Source organism: Rhinolophus ferrumequinum, chromosome 12 (assembly GCF_004115265.2).
Source record: "Rhinolophus ferrumequinum isolate MPI-CBG mRhiFer1 chromosome 12, mRhiFer1_v1.p, whole genome shotgun sequence".
In the NCBI taxonomy this organism is placed as follows: Eukaryota; Metazoa; Chordata; class Mammalia; order Chiroptera; family Rhinolophidae; genus Rhinolophus; species Rhinolophus ferrumequinum.
The window spans coordinates 83,624,660-83,640,322 of record NC_046295.1 but is presented as its reverse complement, the minus strand read 5'-3'; the positions used below and the strand labels follow the sequence as shown (position 1 = coordinate 83,640,322).

The window sequence follows — 15,663 nt, the reverse complement described above, 5'->3', positions numbered from 1 at the left end:
AAACGGGATCTGCAAGGAGTTATCACAGGACAACCCTCGCATCAGACCAGACACAACAGAAAAGATCAGAGACCCTGGAGACACACCACAGACTCCATGCAAAGTAAGCCCAGAGAGAAGAAAGGCTGAGAAGTGAATCAAGCCGACCTGAACCGTGGGATTATTTCAAAACCGACTTTGCAGTGCCCACAATGGAAGGAAGTAAAAAAACATACATTTGAAAAAACAATGGCTGGAAAATGTTTTTTGCCAAATATTTTCCAAATTTGATGAAAACAATAAAATCAGTGAACAAAAGCAGCTTACTGAACTCCAAGCAAAACAGGCACAAACTGATCCAACACAACATAATCAAACTGCTGAGAATCAGTGATAGAGCAAGCCTTAACGCGATCCGACAAGAGGAGACAGCACATACAGAGAAACGGTAAGAATGACTCCCCATTTCTGGTTCAACTACGCAAGCAGGAAGCCATGGGACATCTTTAAACTGCTGGAAGAAAACACTATTCTCCTGAAATTCTATACCCAACACAATATCCTTCAAACAGTATTTTCAGACAAACAGAAGCTGAGAAAATTAGTCACCAGCAGAAAAGCACATTAAATAATGTTAAATGCAGTTCTTCAGGTGGTAGGGGAATGATGCCCCACGGAAACTCCTCTACAAAAGGGGATCCAGAGTATGATAAACATGTGAGGAAATCTAAGAATTTACTTTCTCAGGAAAAATTTTTGTTAAAAGAAAACTGAATGCTTCAAGTAATAAACATAATAACAATGTATACTGTGGCTTATAACAGTTGTAGAAGTAAAACCTGGAATAGTAGCACAAAGGACAAGAGGAAGAAATGGAATTAATTATGTTTAAAATAATGGATTGCACACAGAGTAGCATAATGGTTTTTAAGGTACACTGACTAAAGGTGAACACTGTGAGCCCAAGAGCAAACACTGAAAAAAAAGAAAGGGGTAAAGTTAATAAGCCAATAGAGATGATAAGGAAAAGAATCATAAAAAATATTCAGCTCAAAAGAATGCAGTAACAGAGGGACAAAGGAACAAAGGAAAAAAGGACAACACGATCCAATTAAAACAAAACAAATTGATGACCTAAACACTCCAACAAGAAGGCAGAGGGTGTCAGGCTGGATAAAAAAGTGAGGCCCTATTACATGGTATGTATAAGAAACCCCTTTACATGTGTGTTTTAAGACACAGGTTAAATGTAAAAGTATGAGAAAAAAATACAGCACACAAGCCATAAGCAGAAGAAAGCTCCAATGACACATTAAACTAAGTAGATTTCAGACAAAGGGACGTTAACTACTTGTAGCTGACATGACTTTATATATAGAAATTCCCAACGAAGTCCAAAGAGCTATTAGAAATAATAAGCGAGTTCAGCAAGGTTGCAAGACATGAGACCAACAAACAAAAACAAACTGTATTTCTATACAGTATCAATGAGCAAACTGAAAGAAAATAACTCCATTTGAAATAGCATCAAAAACGTAATACTTAGGAGTATATTTAACAAAGAAAGTCAAAAACTTGTGCACTGACAATTACAAAACATTATTGAGAGAAATTAAAGAAGATGTAAACAGACAGAAAGCACCTCGTGTTCACAGCGTGTAAGACACCGACCGCTCTGTTGAGATGGCGACCCCCGAAACTCATCTCCAGATTCAACAGTCCACATCTAACTTCCAGCTGGCTCACTTGCAGAAACTGACAAGCTGATCCTGGAACTCACTGGCAAAGTCAAGGGACCCAGTCTGGGCAAAAGACTAGACAGAAACTACAGTGGGAGGCCTCATACAACCCCCACTTCCAAGTGGCAGCAGAAGAGGGTGCGGGTCCAACACAAGAAGAGACAACCTGCCACCTGTGGGACGGAACTGAGAGTCCAAGACACACCCGCACACGCAGCCGACTGCCCTTCTCCAGCGCAAGGACAGTGCAGTGAGGGGAGAAGGGTCTTTTCAACCCATGGCGCTGGGACAACTGGGGACCCACTTGCAAAAGAATGAAGCTGGACCCTACTGCACTCCATATACAAAAATTAACTCAAAATGCATCAAAGACCTAACTGTAAGCAGTAAAACTACAAAACTTTAAGAAAGCACAGGCATAAATCTTTGTGACTTTCCACTAAGCAAGGATTTCAGAGATGTTACACCAAAAGCACAAGAACTTAAGAAAGATCAGATAAACTGCACTTCGTCAAAATTAAAAACTTCTGTGCTTCACAGGACACCAACAAGAAAGTGAAAAGACAAGCCACAGAATGAAAGGAAATATTTGCGAATCACGTATCTGGTAAGAAACTTCTATCTCTAATATATAAAGAACTCTGACAATTCAACAACAAAAATCTATAGCCAATTTTAAAGATAGGCAAATGATCTGAACCGACATCTCTCCAAAGAAGACACACGTGGCCCAGGAGCAATGAGAAGATGCTCAATGTCACTAGTCACCAGGGAGATGCAAACCGAACACAATGAGATGCCCCTTTGCAGCCACCAAAGGGCGAGTAACAATGTGGTGGCAGGAGGTGGAGGGCCGGTGGGATGGCCGCCGGGGGAAGGGGAGAGCAGGCCTCGGTCAGGGCCAGTGTGGGGCGACACGGTGCCTGGCGTCACTCAGCACCACCTGCCCTAGAAAAGGCCTGGGGGGGCCGGGAGGGCGTGTCCCCAAGGCCGTTTCCTGCTGCCCAGGACGTCACACAGCCACGGCCTGTGGGTGTGGCTCCATTCACAAGCCTCGCTGTCCTCTGCCCATGACCTCCGCCGCCGCCTACATGCCACCCTGACCAGGTGAGGGACACCTGAGTGGTCTCGGCTCTCCGTGCTATGAATGAAGCCGCCATTAACATCCGTGAGACCTGTGTGTCACGTTCAGTTTGCTGCGTATACCTGAAGTGTCTGCTTTTCCCTCTTTGAGAAGATTTTTCTTTTCTTTCTCGCCATCTTGTATGTGTGCCTGAGTATCTGTCTAGGAAGGCGAGATGAGAAACTAGAGAGTAAACCCAGTTTTGAAAATGCAAAGAAGTAGCAACCGGGGCAGGAAAAAGACGCGACACCGGCAGGTGCCCCGGTCACGTGCAGTCACTGGAGGCCCAGGAGCGGCCGGCGCCCTTACCTTCCTCGCGCAGCAGCTCGGTTTTCAGGCAGAGGTCCTGCTTCGTCTCCCCCTTCGCCGGGACGGCCTGCAGAAAAGAAACAGCTGTGAGCTGGGGTTCCCACCCGCGGCCTGGGCATTCGCAGCGTGCCTTCTCCGAATGGGATCCCGTGTGACTCAGAAGCACGGGTGACTCGCTGTGGGTGGACAGCTGGCACCCCCGGGAAGGGTGGTACTGGGAGCGCCGCGGCAGCGTCCATACTCGCTGTGCTTTGGAGACAGCGCTGTCATGAGAATGGCCAGCACACGCCTGCACGACGGCCCCAGTGCGGTGACAGGGATACCACAAACTGTCTGCGGATATCCTGCTGCTGACACACCCCCCTGAGCATCCCAAATGCCCAACGACCTGCCGAAAGTCACAGAAACGGATCATGAAGAAAATTACATGAAACCCCATCACTAACGCTTGCTCTGCTATATAGAGACATGAACTGTACAAGTGTCTGGAACCATTTTCTGACAAAATTCTTGCCTTTGGGAAGGTCAGAGTCTGGGTGGAAAGTGACCAGAATCACAAGCGCTCTTTACCGCATGTCTGCAGGGAGCAAAGGGGTCAGCAAGTGCCCTGCCCCACAGAATGTGCCGGCAAACTCCCCAAACACTGTATCGCTTCTGGAAGGTGTCCTCCAGAAGACAGAACAAAGTGCCCTCAGAAGGTCCCTACTGAACCTTGGGCTCACTGCTGGTTTCCCTCGGTGCCAAGTGTGGCTCCTAAGAGCACTGTTGGCCCTGCCCTGTCACCCTGGACCACCCAGCACCTCAAGGACACGCCTCCTTCCTCAGCGCTTCCAGAAGGCTCCCTCCCAGCAGCAGCTTGCTGAACTTGCCCAGGCAGGCAGGCCAAAAGGGCGTGAGCACGGCCCAGCTGCCTCCCGCCAATTCCAGCTTGTCCTGGGGACTATGTGTGGCCCTCAAGCAGAGGATCCTGGGGTCCCGGAGATTCTTTCAGGGGACCTGAGAGGACCAGGCTCTTAGAGGCACGTGCACACACGCACAGGGGTGAGATCCTGTCAGCAATGCATCTGCCGGGAGTGGAAGAGGTCAGACATTGTGCGTGGGCCGAGGCCAAGTACAATCAGCGAGCACCTGGCCTCAGGGAGCAGCCGGGCTCAGGCCAGGCTACCCCCAGCAGTGTCTCCACCGTCAGAGCCAGGAAGCGACAGACAACAGGTGACACAGGCTGTGGTCCTGTCGGGAGCACCACAGACCCGTTCCAGTTGAGGAAGAAGAAACACACCCAGGTTAGCTGAGAGGGGTGCTGCGGAGTGAATAAGCAGGAACGGGGGCAGTTGGGGGGTGGTCTCACAGGCCTTCCCCCAGCCCCTGCCAAAGGCTCTGCCCACAGCATCGAGCGGCCTGGATGGAAGGCCGGTGGCCAGCGCCCGCTCCTCTCACGGACGCTCCAGGAAGGCAGCATTGGCTGCCCCTTCTGCAATCTCTCTTACCGCTCCGCCACAGCAGCTAGAATGTGGTGCCAGGCACACAGGACAAGTCCAGGGGCCTCCGAGACCTCGTCCCAGACAGTGGGGAGCATTTCCTACAGGGTCAGCCCTCACAGGCTCCCCACCTCACCAAGAAGAGGCCAGTCTTCAGTGTGAACAGTGAAGCCACAGGGCCCGGCTCTGCTGCCCCTCGCGCCCCTCACACCCAGCCAGGCCAGCTCCATCCTACCCGACAGCCTCTCCTGGACCCGCCTCAGTAACCCCATGGTGGCACCTGCACCGGACACATGGCCAAGCCTGACAGTCCGCCCACCAGGAGGGACCCTCCTGTTCTGACAGTCCCCAACATGGGCAGTGCCCGGTGTGTGGCACATGGCAGCAGATGGGACGGGCTCACCAGATGGGCTCTGGGGAACAACCCGCGTGCAGTCGGCACCTGCTGCGTGAGGACAGGAACGCCGCAGCGGGCTGTGAGCGAACGCGAGGTCGCGACCAGCGCAGGCGCTGAAAGCTCCCGACTCAGGTGCTCTCTGTGAGCTGGAGACAGGGAACATGGTTTACATCACCTTTTCAAAAGGGCCAGTGACCTGCACAATCAATACTGACCCCAGACAGGGTTAAAGAGAGAACATGGGGCCCGACGCAGAAGCAAAGCCTGTACTAGCAACACAGAACCAAACAAAACAGCTGCTGGACACGTGAGGCCCCGCTGGCTGGGCTGCGGGCAGAGGCGTGTACGTCGTGGCAGCAGCTGCTTTGCACGCAAGCAGAGCCTCAGCTGACGGCAGGCTGCAGAGGGGACGCAGACTTCAGAGGAGGGGACGGAGACAAGAGGAGGGAATCGCAGGGGGAAGGGCTGGAGGGGATGGCGGCGGCCGAGGCCAGGCCAGCTCTGCAGCAGCAAGCACGAGTCCGGAGGCCGGTGGGTCACTTCCCCCAAAGAGCTGCAGCTGCGGGAGGCGGCGACTGGGTGCGGGGCAGACGGGAGTTTAGAAACAGAGTTGTGTCCAAGGACTCAAAATCGGTGGACACGGCACAAGAACACAGAAAAGCCTGACGGAACGCCCACTTGCCCAGCCTGGGGCACTTGCAGCATCCAAACAACTAGTAAGAGGAACAGACTGGAACACACTGAGTACACGGCGGTCACACGAGTCCACACCAGGGTAGGTGACGGGGCAAAGAGCAAATGGAAACGGGAAGCTCTGCCCTCCTTCAGCCAGTAAAGAAGGTGGAAACCGCTGGAAGTGGAAAAGCACCACTGACACGCAGGTGAAAGCATCGTAAGAAACAGGGTCTTCGCAGCGTCTCCGCGTGTCCTGCCAGAAGATGCTTCTCCATCACAAAGGGAAAGGAGTAACGCCACAGTGGAGAAGCCTGAACCACGTGACAGTCGTGGACAAAGAGCCATCAACACAACTGCTTCTGCCACCAGGACACAAACTGAACCCAATCACGAGGGATCTTCTAGAAAGCAACCGGGCTGCACTCCAGAAACGCATGTCACCAGAGAAAGGCTGAGAAGCTGCCCAGACAGGAGGACACAGACACAACAAGCACACGAGTGCGTGCACGTCGGAATGGGGAGCAACTGTGCAGGAGACAAAGTCCGGCGCCGACGGATGGCCGTACTGGGGTCCAGGGCCCTGACTCAGTCATTTACTGTGGGGATGGGACAGGGTCTGCACTGAACCTGAGTGGTTCAGGGGCCAGGAGGTGTGTGTGCACACGTGGCAGGTGTGCCACTCACAGGGCAGCACTTCCCACCCACAGCAGTCCTTTCTTCTTTGTCACCTAACACGAAACGACAATGCATCAGACATCGTGCATCACAATACAGTCAACGTCAATTTCACTGCACCTGGTATCCGACGCTTCTGACGGCTAGTTTGTGACACACACAGCACGGGTAGGAGTGTACCTTCAGTCCCATCCAGGACAGAGCACGCCTCCCCGGTACGCAACCATCAGCTGTCAGCCCGCCAGCCCCTCCCCACACCTGCACAGCTCACCTGAGGGGAGGCACGTCCACAGCAGCAGTCGGGCACAGGGCCAGGCCCTGCCCAGGCCCACACAGCACAGCCCGCCCGTGAGGCTCCAAACCCAGGCTCAGCCCGTTTCTACCACGGCTGAGGTTTTACATCAACAACGGCCGGCAGGCCGATCACAGAAACGCTGACATGACCTTCAGGAGAGTCCTTGCGTCAAAGACAAAGCAGGGCTGGAACAGAGGTTGGGTCATCGTGCGACGACAGTCAGAGACAAGCCCATGGGAGGATTTAAAGGATTTTATCGATCTGAATTTTAAAGACTGGAACAAGAGCCAGGTCTGGGACTGGGTCTGGGACCGAGAAAGACAAGGCCTCCATGGCCTGCGCACAGCTGCCTGGGGACGGGGACGGGAAGGGAGCCACCGGCCACCCCGGCCCAGCTCCACGCACCCTGCCGTCCCCAGGGCCCCACCACACAGGCGCTCAGTCTGCTGCATCGTCACATACTGGGCGCCGTCAGTCGTCCCCGTGACGCCGGGGTCAGGAGGCGACTTACAACGTCTTACGGAGACACCCCTGGAACAGCTACCTCAGAAGGCTCACTCTGTTGCCATCCGTCCAGTGTCGCAAAGACAAAGGTCCCCCAGCCGTCTGAAGAGACCATTAGAGTCCCACTCCCTCTGCACATGTCCTGGACGGATCAAAACGAAGCATGTCCACGTCTTGCCGACAAAAGTAACAAGCACAGAAACCACCTCTGAAGCTTGGTGGCCAGGAGGTGTCACAGCACGACCACCAAACCTCCATGAGTGCCATGCCCTCAGGACCGGGCTGACAGCCCCACTGAAAGGGGAAACTATCAAAAGGGGCTTAAGGGCTACCAGTCAGAAAGGAAAACGTGAGAGGAGCATGTGTGGCCACCTCACCGGGGACTCTGCTGCTTACCTTCGTGGGAGGCTTTGCTCTCCTCGAGACGTTCAGTACTGATGTCCAGTGCGACGTGGCTTTATTTCACAAAGACACACACGCACGCCAACTGCTTGGGAACCATCTCCTCACATACGCCTTCTAACGTACCACACACACCAGAAACGATGCGAAGGGAAAGTCTGACCTCCACAATCAGGTCCGAACTGCAAACATAACCCTCACTTGGAGAAAAAAGGAAAAGCCTGAAAGTGGCCAGAAAGGGAAGCTGCGTCCAGGTACCCCAGTCTTCCAAACAGGGGACTGGGTCCACGGGCAAACCCCACCGGCCATCACCGGGACGAGGCCGAGGCCGAGGCTGGAGCCCGCAGCCAGGCCACAGCAGCGCAAGGTGAGGGGCAGACAGGCACACACTGCAGGAGAGTCATCCCGGAAAGGACAAAAGCCAGACACTGAAGCAACCGGGCACAGGGACCTCAAACTGCTGTGTCTGCACAGAGCACACTCTGGGCTCTGATGCTGAGCTTGAGAGCTGGAGGCTCGGGGACACGGGGCTTGAGAGCTGGAGGCTCGGGGACACGGGGCTTGAGAGCTGGAGGCTCGGGGACACGGCCGCAGGAGGCCAGGCCTACCCCCTCTTCTGGTGCTGGTGCCAGGGCGCAATCACTTCCTGGGACCCTCCCACTGAGAGCCACAGCCTTTTACAGAGAGGCTCCTTGGGGGGAACAGCCCCTCCCCACCCGTGTATTTTGTCCGGAATGCTGCTTGAAGCACGACTGTCCAGACGGTGCTCCGTGACTGCTACACACACACACATCTGAAGTTTAAAAGAAGTCAAAGCATTTCAGAAAGAATTTGGGATGAACTGGACTGGAAGGGCATGGCTGTAAATGGCAGGGCCGTGTAAACAGACAGCCCGGGGCGGGGACAAAGTGGGCATTCTCCCGCGAACTGTCGTCCTTCCCACCTTGGCCTCAAAGTATTTCTACCCCACCGTGCGTGCACGTGTGTGCGCCTTCACACGTCTACCTGAGCAGAAAGTACCCAACCGTGGCAAGAGACTGAGGAAGAGGAGAAAAGCCCTCTGAACACGTTACCTGCGTGCTAAGTACCACCTGCTAACCTTGTCTCTGTGACGCCACAGGTGACCCTGCTTTTCCATTTCAGAGTTCAGGAGGCTGACAGCGCAGCCCACTGCTCCCCGAGTGCACTGCTCACTGGGCTTTCCACGCACCCAGTCCTGGAGGCCACGTCACAGCACCCACACACAAGGCAGGCCAAAGGGCCTCTCCCCCTCAGAGTGGACATGTTTGGGTTCTTGCCAAAGGAAGAGAAATGTCAAATTCTAACCTGCCACTTACTCTCTGCTTTAGGGCTCTGCCCAAGGTCCGGGCCAGAGGCGGCGTGGCCCCTGCAGAAGCACAGACACCCCACCGGCCCGGGCATACCACCAGGCACTCTACTGGAACGCACGTCCAGTCCAAGAGGCTTCGGAGATGGACGCTGCTCCGTCCTCCCCCTAATTTGAGGCTATTTTCAACACCAATTTCACTACTAATTATCCAAAGGAGTGGGGAGAGCAAGAACGAATCCTTCCAATAGCTGACTGATTTGCTTTTCCCTCTTTTGTCTCTCTGTGTTTTTTTCCCTTGGCAGAAAAAGGAGAGTTAGTTCCTAAATTTGGAAAACACAATTAATACCCAAAGCAGCTGAGAATTTGCATTGGAAAAATTCTGAAACCTGAGAACAAACTCCCTTCCATCATCTCCCACTCCCCCCCGACGGGCGGCTCCGCAGAGACCGGGGGCTGCCTCTCTCTGCCCTTGACCTGGAACTCACTCCGCGGTCCTGTTTCTCCAGAGACGGCCACAGCTGCAGGCTGCCATCACCCAGGCGTCCCACTCACGGCGACGCTGCCGTTCCTGCATGCCAGGTGGGGTCCGCATTCCCTCACCTTCCTTTTATGGACGGCCCAAGGTGTCTGAGGCCAGCACGCTGACACGAGGATGCGCCGCCCCGACCACAGCACAGGCCACCCGTGTGCCTGCGGCCCAGGGAACCCACCGCGACCGCCAGAGGTGCGAGTGCACGCGCCCTGAGTCTTCTGGCTGAGGCCCCAGGCTCACGGACCCGACTAAAGCCGTGTGACTTGCTGGCCCCCAGGAGGGACACCCATGGTCGCCACCAAGTTCCCAGGAGCCACACAGAAACAATGCTTGTCTCCTTCCTGTGCCCCAGTGCCAGCTGCCCCCACCAGGGCCAGAGCAAACAGCCTGGGCCTGGCACTCAGTTACCAGTGAGCGAGCCCCCTGTGCCCTGGCCTGGGCCACAGGGCCGGTCTCCTGAGAGATGTGCCAGGCGCCGTGAAACCCAAGGAGAGAGGAGGGCCCTCTCCCACTCTGAACCCCAATCAGTAAGCATCTATGAAGTAAGCCATGCCATTTGGGCCCTTTTTCCGGTTTGTGAAGAACAAACACAAAACGCAGCCACGCCCGGAACAGGCTCCCAGATGTAAGTGGCGAGTGTCGGGCAGGAGCGTTACAGGGATTGGGGCCGCAGTGTCCTGTGAGGCCGCCTTTCCCGACTGGAGACGGCACACGCACCCTGGCACCATAAATCAGCTGACTCTACTTCACGCATCAGTCTCCTCTGAATTGGGATAATTCCGCCACAATTGGATTTACCGAGAAAATCAAGTTTGGGTGACACCGCCTTCGGGGACCTCTGCCGGGCCCTCCCACTGCGGGCTCCCACCTTACACAGCAGCACCGGGGGGAGGGGACCTCCACGTGACTGTGTGTCTATGACTGGAAGGGGTGAAGGGGGCGTCTGGGTGCGCCTGGCCCCATCAGGCGCTCACAGGCACACAATCCGACATAACACTGGAGACCCACACCTCTACCTGCAGCGCTAGAAACTGGCACACAGCTCTCCCTCTCTTTTAATTTCATTCGAGTCAACTAAGATGAAAATGCCTGGACTCCATCAGAAATCCGAATGGCTCGGTGGCAGCAGGACACAGCAGGGACAGGGGGCTACAAGAGGCTGTGGTCAGCTGTGTCCACCCAGGCCAGCCCCACGTAAGCCTGCCCACCAGCTGTGCCCAGCTCGTGGTGGTGACTGGGGACAAAGAACAGCACCTTACAAAACCAGGACAACTCAGCCCCGTGCCACGACCTAGCGCCTACGTCGTCCGTGTCAGTGAAACCCTTCATCATAAACCTCGGAGAGTCGCTCAGTATGACGTCATGTTGCACTTTAGACGATCAGTGTGAAAGCAAAATGGGCAACACACACCCAGGATAAACCAGGGACAGAACCGAGTGTGGGACGCAGTCTCCTCCCGCGAGGATGGATGGAGGAAAGACACAGCAGGGCGAGACTGTCGAGAAGATAAACAAACAAACGTAAGGTTGGTCAGTGCTGGGAGCCTGATTTGAACAAACCAACCACAAAATGACATAACTGGAGGGAAATTTGAAAATGGTTAGAGATAACCAAGAAATTTCTGTAAATTTTATGAGATGTGAAAACGACATTGTTGTTACATAAAAACTGTCCGCATTTTTTAAAAGATGTTTACTCAGAGTTTAGAAGTGAAAATTTCATGACATGTATAGGATGCTTTAAGATACCTGAGCAACAACAAAAAATAAAAATAAAAAAAGGAAAAGGAAAGAAAAAAGATAGGCACCATGTGACAAAATCTTGACAACTGTCATGCAATAGTAGTCTATTTTTATACCTGATGGAAATTTAAATTCTTCATAAAATTCTAATAGAATCTGGATCTAAAATACAGCAGACACCCGATTCAAAGCACAGGGGGCCCCGGCACCGTCGCGGGCCAGCGCGGGCCGCGGTCACGTGAGTGCTGCCCCACGCGGCCCACTCCAGTCCAGACCCCGACGTCACCACGCGGTTCAGAGGCAACTGCGGAGCCCGAAGTCACATCACCCCGCTCGCGTCGCTTCACTTTCCTCTTGACTAAAATGGGAACAAGGACACAAAACCCAGAGGACCATGAGGAGGCTCTGGGCACCCACGAGACACCGACAACCATTACTGTTCAACAGCCAGTCACTACATCCCAAGGCATCCTAACAGCTGCCCGTGCCAGACACACACTCCTCCTCGTCAGTCACCCCACACTCAGCTGCGGAGTCACCAGCCCAGTCTCTGTGCCCCGGAGCCCGGTGCCCAGCCCGCCACGTGTCCTGGCCCCGAGTGAACGCAGCAGCGGGCCAGGGCTCAGCCCTTCTGGCCATCCGCCCTCACAACAGCAGCAGCTGTTTCCTTTTTGAGAAACCCTGTTATTGCCACGCTGGAAAACCGCTGGAGCCGTTCCCAAAAGGGCGGTCCGTCCAAAGGCCTGGTTAGAGCGCATCTGGCCCCACTCCACGGGCCAGCTCCCCCGGCCTGCCACATGCAGCCCGACGCGCAGGCTCCGGATGTGTCCTGGCCCTCCGGCAGTCGACACGGACCACACACTCATCTGAGCGGTGCCCGCCCGCACGTCCATTCCCTCAGCAGCCAGCACCCCCAGCTGTCCACGGGCCCTTCACTGGAGCCCAGACCATCCTCACTGTGGGCTAACACACGTCGGGGGCACACGCCAGGCCAAGGTACAAGGCCATCTGACTCCTCTCCAGACACAGAAGATGCTGACAGCGGAAAGAACGTTTTCTCATTTTTTTCCTCCTGTAAGAACTCCTTTCTACGTAAAAACTGACAAAAGGCCAACACAAGTGCCCAAAGGGGGGCACATCTCAGCAGACTGTGCAGGTGCCAGAGGGGCCTCCCGCTGAGACTCGGGCACCATGAGCAGGATCAGTCTCCTGGTTTTATGATTTTCACTTTATCCCATTTCCAGATTCTTCCAGAGTTCAATCAGCCTTCTCGCGAGTTCTGCCGATTTGGCACGTCAATAGAAGAGCAACTTCCTGTGAATTCTTAGTAACTGTGCTTCACTGAGATTTCAGGGAAAGGGGGCAGCTGTAAAGGCTCCTTATGACAGGTATAAGGGGACACACAGCCAGGGCCAGGGAGGACCTGGCCGGGTCCCAACAGCAGCGGGCAGGACTGTGGACAGCGCCAGCCCTTCACCACAGCCACAGGATGCCCCGATCCAACACAGGGACCAGAACAAGTGCAGGCGAGGCTGTGGAGAGACTCAGACCCGCATCCACTGTGGTGGGGATGCAAAATAACGCAGTTGCTGTAGACACAGTCTGTAGCTCCTCAAAAAGTTACACAATTACCATGTGCTCCACCAGTGCATCCCTAGGTGTATGCTCCAAAGAACTGACAACAGGCATTCAGATACTGTACACAAATTTTCACAGCAGCATTATGCGAAGGCCAAAAGATGGAAACAACTCGTGTGCTCATCAACAGATGAACAAACTGTGGTACAGACAATGGAGTATTACTCAGCCAGGAAGGAGGAAATCCTGACACAGACCACAACGTAGACAAACCTGGAAAACATTATGCCGAGTGAAATCAGACAGACACAGAAGGATGAATGTTGTATAATTCCACTTATATGAGATACACAGGTGATAGATAGATGGTAGATCAGTGACAAATGATTGCTAGCTAGCTAGAAGATAGGCAGGCAAATTCACAGAGACAGGAAGGGGAAAAGGGAATTTACTGATTAACAGGGACACAGTTTCTGCTTGTGGTGATGAAATGTTTTAGAAATAGTGATGATGGCTGCACAACATTCTGAATGTACTTAATGCCACCAAAAAATACACTTAAAAATGGTTAAAACAAGGTCGGCCCGGTGGCTCAGGTGGCTGGAGTGCCATATGCTCCTAATGCTGAGGTCACAGGCTCCATTCCCGCATGGGCCAGTGAGCTGCACCCTCTACAGCTAAGATTGTGAACAACAGCTCTCCCTGGAGCTGGGCTGCCGTGAACAGCCGGAGGTTGGCATGTGCTGCCGTGTGCTGCCGTGGGCTACGATGTGCCGCCATGAGGCCAGTGGCCAGTGTGAGTGGCCGGCAGCCAGTGAGAGCTGCTGTGACCTGCTGTGAGCGGCCTACCAACGACTGGCGACCAACTGCCTCAGCCAGGGGGAGGGCAAGGCTCATAACACCAGCGTGGGCCAGGGAGCTGGGTCCTACACAACTAGACTGAGAAACAACAGCTTGAATCAGAGTGGGGTCAGGTGGAAGAAAGGGGGAGAAAAAAACGTGCTACATCCCTCATTGCCACATATCACTACGGCCACCTCCCAAATACTCCCCTTGGGAAGCTATGTACCCACACCAGCGCCTAGTCCACCCTTCAAAGCAATTTTGGAATGCTTTTTCTGGAATGGCCATCAGAGCTGTCATCATATTACCCTTGATGTCCTGACTGTCATCAAAATGTCTTCCTTTCAATATTGCCTTTATCTTCGGGTAAAGAAAGAAGTCATTGGGGGCCAGGTCAGGTGAGTAGGGAGGGTGTTCCAAGTGCCGTGTGAGCCAGTGCATTGTCGTGATGCAAGAGCCATGAATTGTTGGCGAAATGTTCAGGTCATCAAACTGTCTCACGCAGCCTTTTCAGCACTTCCAAATAGTGAACTTGGTTAACTGTTTGTCCAGTTGTTACAAATTCATAATGAATAATCCCTCTGGTATCAAGAAAAGGTTAGCAACATTGGTGCAACAAGTTCATGAACTCGACTGTCTGGCCTCGTATATTTCTAAAGATATTTACAATTTCATGATGGTGATGGCTCTATCACGTGTGGTAACAGAATGTCTGTGTAGGAAACAACACTAACATAATTAGGGGTAACAGGGACCTAGGCGGCAACGTAATCTCAAATGGCTCATGAAAAATCTTACCATACCTATAACATGTCTATTAAGTTTGATAGCATTTCAAAAGAAAAAGTTTTACACAGAAAAAAATGAAACATATATAGAACAATACTATGTATTTTGGGTGGGTTCAAATATTCTCTACATAGGGAACACTCTGGGAGGATCTATACCAAACTCATCCTGATAGAAGCTGTGCGGCAGTGTGAAATGGGCAGAGAGGGACAGACAGTAGATCCTGCCTGAACAGGGCTTGATTTTCAACAGAAAAATTCACTTATTATTGTAGAATTTTATTTTTTTTTTAATTTCAGGAAAATTGGGAAAAATTAAAAATTGAAAATTACCCATAAGCCAACTATTCTAACATTTGTGTATAATCTTCCAAACATTTTTCTGTGCAAATGTACTTATAAAGTATAACTGACACAGACTTTATAAATGGGACGCCCACATGCTGTTAGATAACCATTTTTTCCTTAACTAACGTGAGCAAATCAATCCATTCCATCACTGTAGAAGCTGCAGAGACTCCACGCAATGTGGGACACACGCACCCCCTGTGAGCTGTTCCCACACACAGGATCCCACGGTGGGGCACATGGCACCCACTATGAGCTATCTCCACACACAGGACCCCACTGAGAGACACTTGGGAGCACTGACTTCTCCGGATTATAAACAACCCTGAAGGAACAGCATTTAACAACATATTCCTTTGCATGTGGGTCTCTGTGAGTTTCTCTAGGAAACAGCTATAAGAGACAAAGCTAGAAATGAAAGCTGTCTTCCTTCCCTTCCACAAAAGACGTATCCTGCGTCTCAGCAGGGGTCTCACACAGAGGGGTGTTTCTCCTTCTTTTTAAAGGTTGAATCACTTTACATTTTGGAGGAGTAACTCCAGAGCCTCTTCCTGTGAACTGGTGGTAATGCCATTAACCAGGCACCAATTTCAGCCGTGAGAGAAAAGCTTCTCCCCAGACCCAGCCCCCTTTTCCACCTGGAGCCGCAGGCCTAAGACAGAGCGGTGGCAGGGCCATGCTGGTGACCGTGTGTCCCAGACACAGGCACACATGTCAGGAGCTGACAGCAGAGCTGAGCCAGGGCAGATGGGAACGACGGAGAAGTCCTTCCTGGAGCGAACGTCACATCCATCCCACCACTGAGTGTGACCTGTTTGTAGGCTGCATAATTAAGTGGCAGAGTTGGTTCTGAGTATCACAAGGTAAGTGGGAGAAACACACAGGCACAGGGAACCCCTGCTGTCCCAACTTCGACAGGGACAGC

At 52.9% G+C, this 15,663-nt stretch overlaps 1 protein-coding gene across 12 annotated transcripts in view; it reads right to left on the bottom strand.

Moving 5' to 3' along the window:
- The window catches only part of EHMT1 (euchromatic histone lysine methyltransferase 1), a 126,505-nt gene that overhangs the window by 72,543 nt on the left and 38,299 nt on the right, over positions 1-15,663 (bottom strand). For 11 of the 12 annotated variants that reach the window (XR_004424593.1, XM_033122229.1, XM_033122224.1 and 8 more), the window contains one exon: positions 3,151-3,217. Coding sequence is in view for 2 of the 12 variants with exons in the window: in XM_033122229.1 (XP_032978120.1) it covers positions 3,151-3,217 (67 nt within the window). In the remaining 10 variants the exon portion in view is untranslated. Of the gene's footprint in view, positions 1-3,150; positions 3,218-7,570; positions 7,593-15,663 lie in introns of those variants that run through there. The other variant, XM_033122234.1, reaches the window with a different exon arrangement.